The sequence below is a fragment of the Salvelinus fontinalis genome, chromosome 29 (assembly GCF_029448725.1).
Source record: "Salvelinus fontinalis isolate EN_2023a chromosome 29, ASM2944872v1, whole genome shotgun sequence".
NCBI lineage: Eukaryota > Metazoa > Chordata > Actinopteri > Salmoniformes > Salmonidae > Salvelinus > Salvelinus fontinalis.
Window position 1 is genome coordinate 17,932,837 of NC_074693.1, and position 12,190 is coordinate 17,945,026.

The 12,190-nt window shown below is 41.5% G+C and overlaps 1 protein-coding gene across 3 annotated transcripts in view; it reads right to left on the reverse strand.

Moving 5' to 3' along the window:
- Window positions 1-1,108: 1,108 nt before the first annotated feature.
- LOC129827529 (PH and SEC7 domain-containing protein 2-like) overlaps window positions 1,109-12,190 on the reverse strand; it is a 60,227-nt gene continuing 49,145 nt past the window's right edge. For 2 of the 3 annotated variants that reach the window (XM_055888450.1, XM_055888449.1), the window contains exons 11-15: window positions 12,022-12,092; window positions 11,679-11,836; window positions 10,900-11,044; window positions 10,569-10,712; window positions 1,109-3,908 (exon numbers count right to left, since the gene is read on the reverse strand). In XM_055888450.1, the coding sequence (XP_055744425.1) occupies window positions 3,690-3,908; window positions 10,569-10,712; window positions 10,900-11,044; window positions 11,679-11,836; window positions 12,022-12,092 (737 nt within the window). In that variant the 3' untranslated portion in view covers window positions 1,109-3,689. Of the gene's footprint in view, window positions 3,909-5,998; window positions 8,693-10,568; window positions 10,713-10,899; window positions 11,045-11,678; window positions 11,837-12,021; window positions 12,093-12,190 lie in introns of those variants that run through there. The other variant, XM_055888451.1, reaches the window with a different exon arrangement.

Genomic DNA, 12,190 nt, shown 5'->3' on the forward strand with positions numbered 1-12,190 from the left:
GTGCGATACGCACTACCATCTGTAGTGCCTTGCGGTGATGCAGCCAGTCAAGATGCTCTCAATGGTGCAGCTGTGGAACCTTTTGAGGATCTGAGGGCCCATGCCAAATCTTTTCAGTCTCCTGAGGGGCAAGAGGCGTTGTCGTGCCTTCTTCAAGACTCTGTTGGTGTGTGTGGATGACTGTTGGTGTTAATTCCTTAGTGATGTGGACACAGAGAAACTTGAAGCTCTCGACCAACTCCACTACAGCCTTGTCAATATGGATGGGGGTGTGCTTGGCCCTTTGTTTCCTGTAGTCCACGATCAGCTCCTTTGTCTTGCTGACGATGAGGGAGAGGTTGTTGGCCTGGCACCACACTGCCAGGTCACTGAGCTCCTCCCTATAGGTTGTTTCATCGTCGTCGGTGATCAGGCCTACCCCCGTCATGTCATCAGCAAACTTGATGATGTTGTTGGAGTCATGCGTAGCCACAGTCGTGGGTGAATAGGAAGTACAGGAGGGGACTAAGCACGCACCCTGAGGAGCCCCCGTGTTGAGGGTCAGTGTGGCGGAGGTGTTGTTGCCTACCCTCACCACCTGCGGGCGGCCCGTCAGGAAGTCCAGGATCCAGTTGCAGAGGGAGGTGTTCAGTCCCAGGGACCTGAGATTGGAGGGTACTATGGTGTTGAATGCTGAGCTGTAGTCAATGAACAGCATTCTCACATAGGTATTCCTCTTGTCCGGGTGTGAGAGGGCAGTGTGGAGTGCAATAGAGATAGCGTCATTTGTGAATCTATTGGGGCGGTATGAGAATTGGAGTGGGTCCAGGGTATCTGGGATGATGGTGTTCATGTGAGCCATGACCAGCCTTTCATAGTATTTCATGGCTACAGATGTGAGTGCTACCTTAACAACAACTGCTCATTGTGTCCACGATGTGGATGTGATGTGTATTAGTAATACATTGTGAACTAGCTATGCATGCAAGTCGCCAATATTCTTTAACTCAAACTGAAAGACAACATTCCCCACATTATTTCCTTGCCTGCATTACATTTCTCTTATAGAAACATAGTGCCGAGGCAATATCTCTAGATAAAGAATTTATAATAAAAACATCAACACCAATTTCTATTATATAAAAGATGACTTTATGAAGCCCTGACAATAATAACTAGTAAAGGTGTATTTCACTTTAAACTGGCCAGAACAAACAGAACAACTATATAACATGTCTTTACAACAAAGTGCCCTAGCTTCCTTAGTTAAACAAAATACATACTAATATTTTAGACAGGACTAGCAAAGTAAAAAACCTTCTCACATTTCTATATTACAACAGCACTGCTCTACCCTAAAACATAGGGGAAACAATGGTTAGTTAGCACAACAGCCAAAGTGACAAGGTCGGTCCTCAGAGTAAGAAAGACATAACTAATAAGGTATAAAATGGGAGTTCTGATTCTGAATTCCACTTCAGTAAACATAACTAAGGATCAATGATCCAGTCTCATCACTATGGAATAGAAAAACACAGGATCTACGTATATAGCCCCTGTGTCTGGTCTGACTGTGCAAATATTCCGTACCGCTTTAGTGTCGAGAAAGAGATAATAGGAATTAGGGACACAATCCCATCTGAAGTCCAGTCAGGAGAGGGGGAAGGGAGAAAGAGATGAGTTTCAAAGTTCAATGAAGAATAATGGAGTCCAGCAGAAATACTCCCTTCCTTTCTTCCTCCATCTTTCCATGGTTCCGAGAGAGCTGGGTTAGTCTCCTCTCTCTGGTCTCCGATAGGAATATGATTCTACACCACGTGTAACGCTGTGTTCTGTTCAACACTTCCTCTACCTCCTCTGCTGCTCAGCACTACCTCTACTTCCTCTGCTGCTCAGCACTTCCTCTACTTCCTCTGCTGCTCAGCACTACCTCTACTTCCTCTGCTGCTCAGCACTTCCTCTACTTCCTCTGCTGCTCAGCACTTCCTCTACTTCCTCTGCTGCTCAGCACTTCCTCTACTTCCTCTGCTGCTCAGCACTACCTCTACTTCCTCTGCTGCTCAGCACTTCCTCTACTTCCTCTGCTGCTCAGCACTTCCTCTACTTCCTCTGGTGCTCACCACTTTCTCTACTTCCTCTGCTGCTCAGCACTACCTCTACTTCCTCTGCTGCTCAGCACTTCCTCTACTTCCTCTTCTGCTCACCACTTCCTCTACTTCCTCTGCTGCTCAGCACTTCCTCTACTTCCTCTGTTGCTCACCACTTTCTCTACTTCCTCTGGTGCTCACCACTTTCTCTACTTCATCTGCTGCTCACCACTTCCTCTACTTCCTCTGGGGCTCACCACTTCCTCTACTTCCTCTGCTGCTCACCACTTTCTCTACTTCCTCTTCTGCTCACCACTTCCTCTACTTCCTCTGGTGCTCACCACTTCTGCTACTTCCTCTGCTGCTCACCACTTCCTCTACTTCCTCTGCTGCTCACCACTTCTGCTACTTCCTCTGCTGCTCACCCCTTCTGCTACTTCCTCTGCTGCTCAGCCTGTGCAGTCCTGCTGCTTTGTCTTTCAGTCTTTTATTGTTGTATCTGCACTCTGATGATGATATGACAGGAAGATGAGCTTGCTCCAACTCAGGGAGAGACGTCTTCTCTTCTTCTGCATCAAAGAATAACAACACAGAACACAGATCCTTTAACGTTAGACCTGCTTCCTTTAACCCTGAACCCCACGTCCACTGGCCATCGCTCAACCTCAAACCCACAACTACGCTGGCTCTCACACACACACACACACACACACACACACACACACACACACACACACACACACACACACACACACACACACACACACACACACACACACACACACACACACACACAACGTAATCAAAATGTTCAATTCAACAACACATCTCACTTTTTTCCTTAAACCGTTACTCCTCATACTCAGTCAAATTCCTCCATCCCAGCTTCCACTCAGCGTAACAGCAATACAGGTGTCCAGACAGTAACATAGAACGAAGGGTTATACAACATGGCACAGTGCTTTCATTCAGTCTGATATCATATATGAAGCTCAGGTTCAAGTGGAATAAGAAATCTACAATAAATAAATACATATTAATAATAAATAGTCTATACAGCAAGGAGTTGATCATCATAACAGTTCTGAGAGTCTGAGTAAGTGTTCATCATCATAAGGCTCTCATACAGTAGGTGTGTTACATAGGCCTGCTCAATAGGCCTGTTCAGATACACTGAGTTTCCGTGCTCTATATGGTCCAGAGAAACCTGTTGAAGGCTCAGGTGAGAGAGACTACTTGATGCTACTGTGCCCCTCCACCCTGAAATCCACCATCCACCTCCTCAAACCAAAACACTCCACCCTTCCTTATAATGTCACTTCCTTTATGCAGGTAAGTCCTCTCTCCTCTTTCATCATTTTTTCCACATCGTCGTGTTCTCTGTTATACGTGTTCTTATAAGCACTGCCAGAGACAATTAGCTGTTGGTTAAATAACACCAGTAATACTGTATAGCTGGAACAATTATTACCGCTTTACTGTGCAATGAAATAGGAAGGAGGGATGATTTGGGGAGTTGGTTGGATATGAATCCAGTGCTTAGGCATTTAGGGGGGTGAGCCCTTTGGCTCAGAGGACAGTTACAGGGGGGTGCATGATGGTGTTTTTAAGGGGGGTCTCCTCTCAACTCCGCTGGCCCGGGGCAGTGCGTCCAGAGGCCCTGCCGTTGAGACTGTGCTGGCTGATGGAAGGAGAGGACTGGGTCTTCCGGAGGTAGCCCTCGCGCCCCCCTCGGCCCTCGCCGATCCCGCTCATCACGCTAGCCTCTATCTTCTCCAGGTCGTCTGTCTCTGCCCTCATCTTGGCCTGGAGCAGGTTGATATACGTCTCGTACCGACTCTTCTGCAATGGAGAGAGAGGGGGAATGAAGATGTGACTATAAATGTGCGTATATCACACATATGGCTCATTTAACAAATAGCTATTACACAATGCTACCCTACTGAGAGAAAGAGGATGAATGTCAAATTAACTCATGATGGGGAAAAATACAGAGAAAGGGAATATAGGACATTGATATTATGATTCTGTCACAACTATAACACAACAACAGCACATCTATTTGAGATTTACTCAGACCTACGTACCGAGAAACAGTTACAGAGAGAGAGAGAGAGAGAGAGGAGAGAGAGGAGAGAGAGAGAGAAAGAGAGAGAGAGCGATGATATTAATTAACAATCATTTTGATCCGAATGTGCAAATTGTCCAAACAGATCCATAAGGTAGATGGGCTATTTAAAAATGGTTATTGGACCATAAACAGATTTGGCTCATTAATATACTATACGGTCCAAATAATGATGATCCACACTTCTTTGAAAATACATATAATAATTTATCAAGCTACAAGCAATAGAATAATATTATTATGGTGGGAGATTATAATACGTGTTAAATACCTCAATGGACCGTAAAGGAAATCACACTCCAAACAATCACCCTCATGTACTTAAGGAAATCATGAATGTCATGGATATATTGGAATAAGTGGATATATGGAGGCTTAAATACCCTGACCTAGTGAGATATACGAGGCGGAGGCTTAACCAAGCTTGTCATCTTGACTACTTTCTTATGTTATTCTCGCTGGCACCAAAAGTTTAAAAAGTGTTGATAGGGGACAGAATGTGGTAGGACCATCAAATAATTGTCATATACATTACTCTTACAGAATTTCCACATGGGAGAGGATATTTGAAATGTAATCAAAGCCTATTGGATGATAACTTGTTTTTAACTAGGACAGAATAATTTATAACTTACTTTTTCCGATATACCACAAGTACAGCAGATGCCCTTATTGTATGGGGCACTTTTAAATGTGCCTTTAGAGGCCATGCAATTCAATACTTATCTTTAAAACAAAAGCAATTTAGGTCAAAAGAGTCCACATTAACAAAGGAATTTGAAGGCCTAGCAGTACAGTCAGATAGCAATAAAACTGTGCCATAGAGGCACAGAATAAGCTAGAGGACAAAACAAAAAGAAATGGAGGAACTTATTCAAGAAAGATCCAGTGTAATATATTATAAAAAATAAATCGAACTGGATGGAGTATGGGGAAAAATGCAACAAATAATTTTTTAATCTCCAACATAGAAATGCTACCAAAAATGATTTCCTGAAACTTCTTACAAATGATGGAGTCACTCATGATTCACCAAACTATATTTTGAAATAGGAAGCTAAGTACTTTAAGCATATGTTTCCGTTTCAGTCTCCTGCATCTCCACTAACCGAAATGAATTGTACAGAAAGACTCATGTGAAGGCCAAATTACAGAGGAGGAACTTCTTGATGCAATTAAAGTCAGGAAAACTGCAGGGCTGGATGGCATTTAGGAATGTTATTAGCATGTTTTAACCACTCCTATAAAAATGGTAGATTATCAGATACTTAACAAAAAGGTCTCATTTCATTAATACTGAAACAGGACCAAAGTGGTACCTATAAAGATCCAGTCCATTTAATTGGAGGTCCCTTACACTTCAATGGTGTGATGCCCAAATTCTGGCAAAATGTATAGCGCATAGAATTAAAAAGGTATTGTTGGATATAATTCATCCTAATCAGACAGGTTTTTTACATGGACGATACATTGAGGATAATATAAGACAAGTACTGGAAACAATAGACCACTATGACAAATCTGTGAAATCAGGCCTGGTATTCATAGCTGACTTTGAAAAGGCTTTTGATAAACTATGACTCATTTGATTAATTTATAAATGCCTGGAATATTTCAATTAACGAGAATCTCTTATAAAATGGGTTAAAGTTATGTTTCGTAACCCTAGGTGTTAAATAGTAAATAATGGCTAGATCTTTGAAAGTATTAAACTGTCAAGAGGAGTAAAACCATGTTGTTGTCACGTTCGTTGTCATCCTCCTCGTCTGAGGAGGAGTAAGGATCGGACCAAAATGCAGCGTGGTTAGAATACATACTTCATTTAATAAACGAAGATGAAACGAAGAACACTTGACAAACTATACAAAACAACAAACGAACGTGAAGCTATATAACAAATAGTGCTGACACTAAAACACTACACATAGACAATAACCCACAACCCACAATACAAAACAGGCTACCTAAATATGGTTCCCAATCAGAGACAACGCAAAACACCTGTCTCTGATTGAGAACCATATCAGGCCAAACACAGAAATAGACAAACCAGACAAACAACATAGAATGCCCACACAGATCACACCCTAACCAACCAAAACATAAAACATACAAAGCAAACTCTGGTCAGGGCGTGACACTTGTCCGCTATCGGCATTTCTATTTATTATGGCCATAGAAATGCTAGCTATTAAAATCAGATCTAACAATAATATCAAGTAATAGAAATCCAGGGCTTAACAAAAAGGTGTCATTGTACGATGATGATTCATGTTTTCTTTTACATCCACAATTAGAATCCCTCCACAGCCTCATAGAGGATCTAGATACTTTTTCTAACCTTTAATTAAAATCAAATTATGATAAGTGATAAGTGTACATATTATGTATCACATATTTTTTTTACTTTTACATTACTGTGTAGTTAACCAATAAAATGGTCTGACGGGGATGTGGACATACTCAGTATTCATATCCAGAAAGAAAGAAATTATCTCCCTACGATACATTATAATAGAAAGTAAGCAATAGATAAGATCTTTCTACCATGGAAAGGAAAATACCTGTATATTTGTGGAAAAATCAACCTGATTAGTCATATCTCTTTAGTCATATCCCAGTTTACTTATTTGCTTATGGCCTTCTCTACACCTAGCGACCGGCTTTTTAAATTATATGAGCAAAAAATATTCCATTTAATTTGGAACAGCAAGCCAGACAAAATTAAAAGGGCTTATTTATATGATAAATATGAATTTGGAGGGCAGAAATGATTAAATCATAAAGAATTAGACCTCTCACTGAAGGCTTCAGTCATACAAAAGTTATACTTAAATCCAAACTGGTTCTCTAGCAGATTAGTAAGAATGTCCCTTGTTCAAGAATGGCCTTTTTCTCTTTATTCAGATTAGAACTTCTCACTTTCGGTTATTTGAAAATGAAATCATCGCTAAAATATATCGCGATTTTTACAAGCCATAGAAAGTTGGTTGCAATTTTAGTTTCATCCACCAGAAAAGACATAACAAATAATACAACAAATATTGTGGTTAAACTCAAATATACTAATTGATCAAAAAAACATTATTTGGGGAAAAAATGCTTAAAAAGGGCATCATCTTTGTAAATTATATCATAAATAGGACTGGTGGAGTTAGGTCACACATGCAGCTATCAAAAATATATGGAAACGTCTGCTCTAACCGAAATTACAACCAAACTAACTGCAACATTGCCGCAAAAATGGAAGAGGCAAGTGGAAGGGGGGAAAAGTAAGGAACTTGTCTGTCGACCCTGCATTAAAGAACAAAATCGGTAAGAAAAATTGTGATGAAAAAGTATACCAGTTTCATTTAAGGTCCAAAAAAGTGACCGCTGTGCCATATAGATTGCAAAATAGTTGGGAAGACATTTTCGATGTACCGATTTCATGGCACATGGTTTATGAGCTCATACACAAAACAATGGCAGATTTAAAACTTTACATGTTTCTATTTAAATGCTTATACAAAATTCTTGCAACCAATAGAATGTTATATGTATGGAGGATACAACCATCCCAGCTCTGTAGATTTTGCTGCGAAGAGACAGAATCATTAGATTCCATATGTAGCTTGTTTTTGGTTGCAGGTTCAGGAATGGCTGAAGGATTGTAACATTTACCTGGATCTAACTGTGCAAATAGCACTGCTGGGTGATTTGAAAAGTCAAAGTGAATCGATCTATAATACAATAATACTTTTGTCAAAAATGTTTATCTATAATTTCCAATCTGTAGAAACTATGAGAATAGAAAGGTTCAGAACTTTTGTGAAACATCACAGCACAGTTGAAAAATATATGGTAAATAGAAATCAAAACTGGATGGTGTTCAGAGATACAATAAATGGGAAAGTTAGCTGAAGGATGGGACTATATTATGTAGAAGCCTAAGTGTTGTTATCCATTGGTTTACTCCAATTAGGGGAGGGGTGATAGGGTTAGGGGAAAATAAAGAAGGAAAATATATGAAAAAATATAAATATACACAGTACCAGTCAAAAGTTTTGACACACCTACTCATTCAAGGGTTTTTCTTTATTTTTACAATTTTATACATTATAGAATAATAGTGAAGACATCAAAATTATGAAATATCACATATGGAATCATGTACTGAAATAACAAAATAATTTATGAACAAATCAAAATATATTTTATATTTTGGACTCTTCAAAGTAGCCACCCTTTGCCTTGATGACAGCTTTGCACACTCTTAGCATTCTCTCAAACAGCTTCACCTGGAATGCTTTTCCAACAGTCTTGAAGGAGTTCCCACATATGCTGAACACTTGTTGGCTGCTTTTCCTTCACTCTGCGGTCCAACTCATCCCAAACCATCTCAATCGGGTTGAGGTCAGGTGATTGTGGAGGCCAGGTCATCTGATGCAGCACTCCATCACTCTCCTTCTTGCTCAAATGGCCCTCACACAGCCTGTAGGTGTGTTGGGTCATTGTCCTGTTGAAAAACAAATGATAATCCCACGAAGCGCAAACCAGATTTTTATTTTTTATTTTATTTAACTAGGCAAGTCAGTTAAGAACAAATTTTTATTTTCAATGACAGCCTAGGAACAGTGGGTTAACTGCCTTGTTCAGGGGCATAGTGACAGTTTTTGTTTTACAATGTCAGCTCGGAGATTACGATTTTGCAACCTTTCGGTTACAAGTCCAACGCTCTAACCACTAGGCTACCTGCCGCCCCCAGATGGGATGGCGTATTGCTACAAAATGCTGTGGTAGCCATGCTGGTTAAGAGTGTCTTGAATTCTAAACAAATCACGGACAGTGTCACCAGTAAAGCACCCACACACCATCACATCTCCTCCTCCATGCTTCACGGTGGGAACCACACGTGGAGATCATCCGTTCACCAACTCTGAGTCTCACAAAGACATGGCGGTTGGAACCAAAAATCTTAAATTTGGACGCATCAGACCAAAGGACATATTTCCACCGGTCAAAATTCCATTGCTCTTGTTTCTTGGCCCAAGCAAGTCTCTTCTTATTATTGGTGTCCTTTAGTAGTGGTTTCTTTGCAGCAATTTGACCATGAAAGCCTGATTCACACAGTCTCCTCTGAACAGTTGATGTTGAGATGTGTCTGTTACTTGAACTCTGTGCAGCATTTATTTGGGCTGCAGTTTCTGAGGTTGGTAACTCTAATGAACTTATCCTCACCCAGAGGTGACTCTGGGTTGTCCTTTCCTGTGGCGGTCCTCATGAGAGTCAGTTTCATCATAGCGCTTGATGGTTTTTGCAACTGCACTTGAAAAAAGTTCTTGAAATGTTCCATATTGACTGACCTTCATGTCTTAAAGTAATGATGGACTGTTACTTGAGCTGTTCTTGCCATAATATGGACTTGGTCTTTTACCAAATAGGGCTATCTTCTGTTAACCAACCCTACCCTGTCACAACACAACTGATTGGCTCAAACGAATTAAGAAGGAAAGAAATTCCACAAATTAACTTTTAACAAGGCACACCTGTCAATTTAAATGCATTCCAGGTGACAACCTCATGAAGCTGGTTGAGATAATGCCTAGAGTGTGCAAAGCTGTCAACAAGGCAAATGGTGGTTACTTTGAACAATCTAAAATCTAAAATATATTTTGATTTGTAAAACACTTTTTTGGTTACTACATGAGTCCATATGTTTAATTTCATAGTTTTGATGTCTTCACTTTCCTGTACAATGTAGAAAATAGTAAAAGTAAAGAAAAACCTGGATTGAGTAGGTGTGTCCAAACTTTTGACTGGTGCTGTATATATATATATGGAGATTGGAAATGATGCAGACAATTACATTTGTATTTATTTTACTTAACCTTTATTTAACTAGGCAAGTCAGTTAAGAACAAATTCTTATTTACAATGACGGCCTACCCCGGGCCAAACCCTAACTCGAATGACGCTGGGCCAATTGTGCGCTGCCCTAAGGGACTCCCAATTACAGCCGGTTGTGATACAGCCTGGAATCAAACCAGGGTCTGTAGTGACGCCTGTGGCACTGAAATGCCTTAGAGTGTCTTAGACCACTGAGCCACTTGGGAGCCACTTGGGAGCCCCATTGATCGAAGCCACAATCTATTTGCAATATTAAAGCTGATCTACCCCCCCTAAAAGAGAGAGAAAGAAAGAAAGAGATGCAATATTTCTCCTTTAAGACAAACTACACATATTATGCAAAATGATGTGGGCCAGAAGTCAGTCTATCTATCTATCTATCTATCTATCTATCTATCTATCTATCTATCTATCTATCTATCTATCTGTCTATCTATCTGTGTATCTGCCTGCCTGCCTGCCTGCCTATCTGCTGTGTCTCTTACCTCATATATGAGGTAGTGCTCTTTGATTCGGTACTCCTCCCACTCTCTGCTCTTGGGAGAAGGCGAGGGCGGACTCTTCCTGTGTTCCTCCACCTCCATACTCATCTGCTTCAGCTTCCCCTCGTGAAACTGCAGCTGCTCCTCCTGCACCAATCACAACAACCCATCAACCAGCAGTAACAGCCAATCAAATACCACAATCAATCTAGGGTGCACTATCAAACTACGCTATATTTGTGGCTGTGTGTGTGCATGCATTGTCAATGTATGTGATTGATTGAACACACACACATGAGTTAATGTGTATGTGTGTGTGTGTTTACGTGTGTACCTGGTTTAGCCGGGTAGAAGAGGAGGGCAGTAGAGGTCTACAGAACGTCTTCATGGAGCCGATGGCAGCAGGGAAGGCCGGGGCAGAGAACAGAGCTGCTACCAGGTTAATACGAAATATCCATGACATCATCTCTTCCTCACTCCTACAGAGAGAGAGAGGGAAAGGAAGGAAGGGAGGGAGAGCGGGAGAGAGAGAGAGAGAAAGAGAAAGAGAGGGGGAGGGAGGAATCGAGAGAGAGTGGGAGAGGGAGAGAGAGAGGGAGGGAGGTAGAGAGAGAGAAAGAGTGGGAGAGAGAGAAAGAGAGGGAGAGAGAGACAGGGGGGAAGATAGACGTGTCTGTGTGAGCTCAGTTGGTAGAGCAGGACACTTTTAGTGCCAGGATAGTGGGTTCGATTCCCGGGACCACCCGTACATAAAATGTGTGCATGCATGACTGTAATTCATTTTTGAAAAAAAGTATCAGCTAAATACCATACATTATTATTATTGTAATATGAGAGAGAGTATGACACAATTTGCAACAAAATAATATTTGGCTGATAATATTAATAATATTCGGCTAATAATAACGCAACATTTCTGTACATCATGAAAGTCAGTTATCATTGTAAGACAAAATAACAATGTGCATTAGGGGACACAAAGCTGGTTCCCATGAACATGCCTCCCCTACAGGCCAGAGAAGCAGAGGACCTACGGTGCCTGCAGTAGGAACACTCTCCAGTCAGAGAGAGAGAACAGGTCTACCCTACAGGCCAGAGTAGCAGAGGACCTACGGTGTCTGCAGTAGGAACACTCTCCAGTCAGAGGTCTTTAGTTTGAGGACGTTGGGTCTCTTGCTGTAGTCTGTAGCGCGGGTGGCTAACGCATGGTGGATACGCACAGCGTTCTTCAGGTCCCCCTCACACAGCTCTGCATCAGCCTTGTACTCATCCTGTCAACAGGGGGAGACACACACATATAACATCGTCAGAGAGCTCCTACTACTGTGTGTGTGTGTGGGGGGGGGGGCAGAGAGAGTCACACACATGCAGCTGAGCTACCACTGCTGCATCCCCTTGTCACCACTACTGCAGTGGTAGAAGTCTGTTTCTATGGTAACGGAGAGGTATCTGGTACCTTCTGGAGATAAAGGATCATCCCCTTTAGAACCGCATAGAACTTCTTCCAGCCTCGCCGTCCTCGTGGGGCTAGAGAGCGAGAGAGAGAGAGAGAGAGAGAGAGAGAAAGAGAGAGAGAGAGAGAGAGAGAGAGAAAGAGAGAGACCCATTATTTCTAACATTGTTTA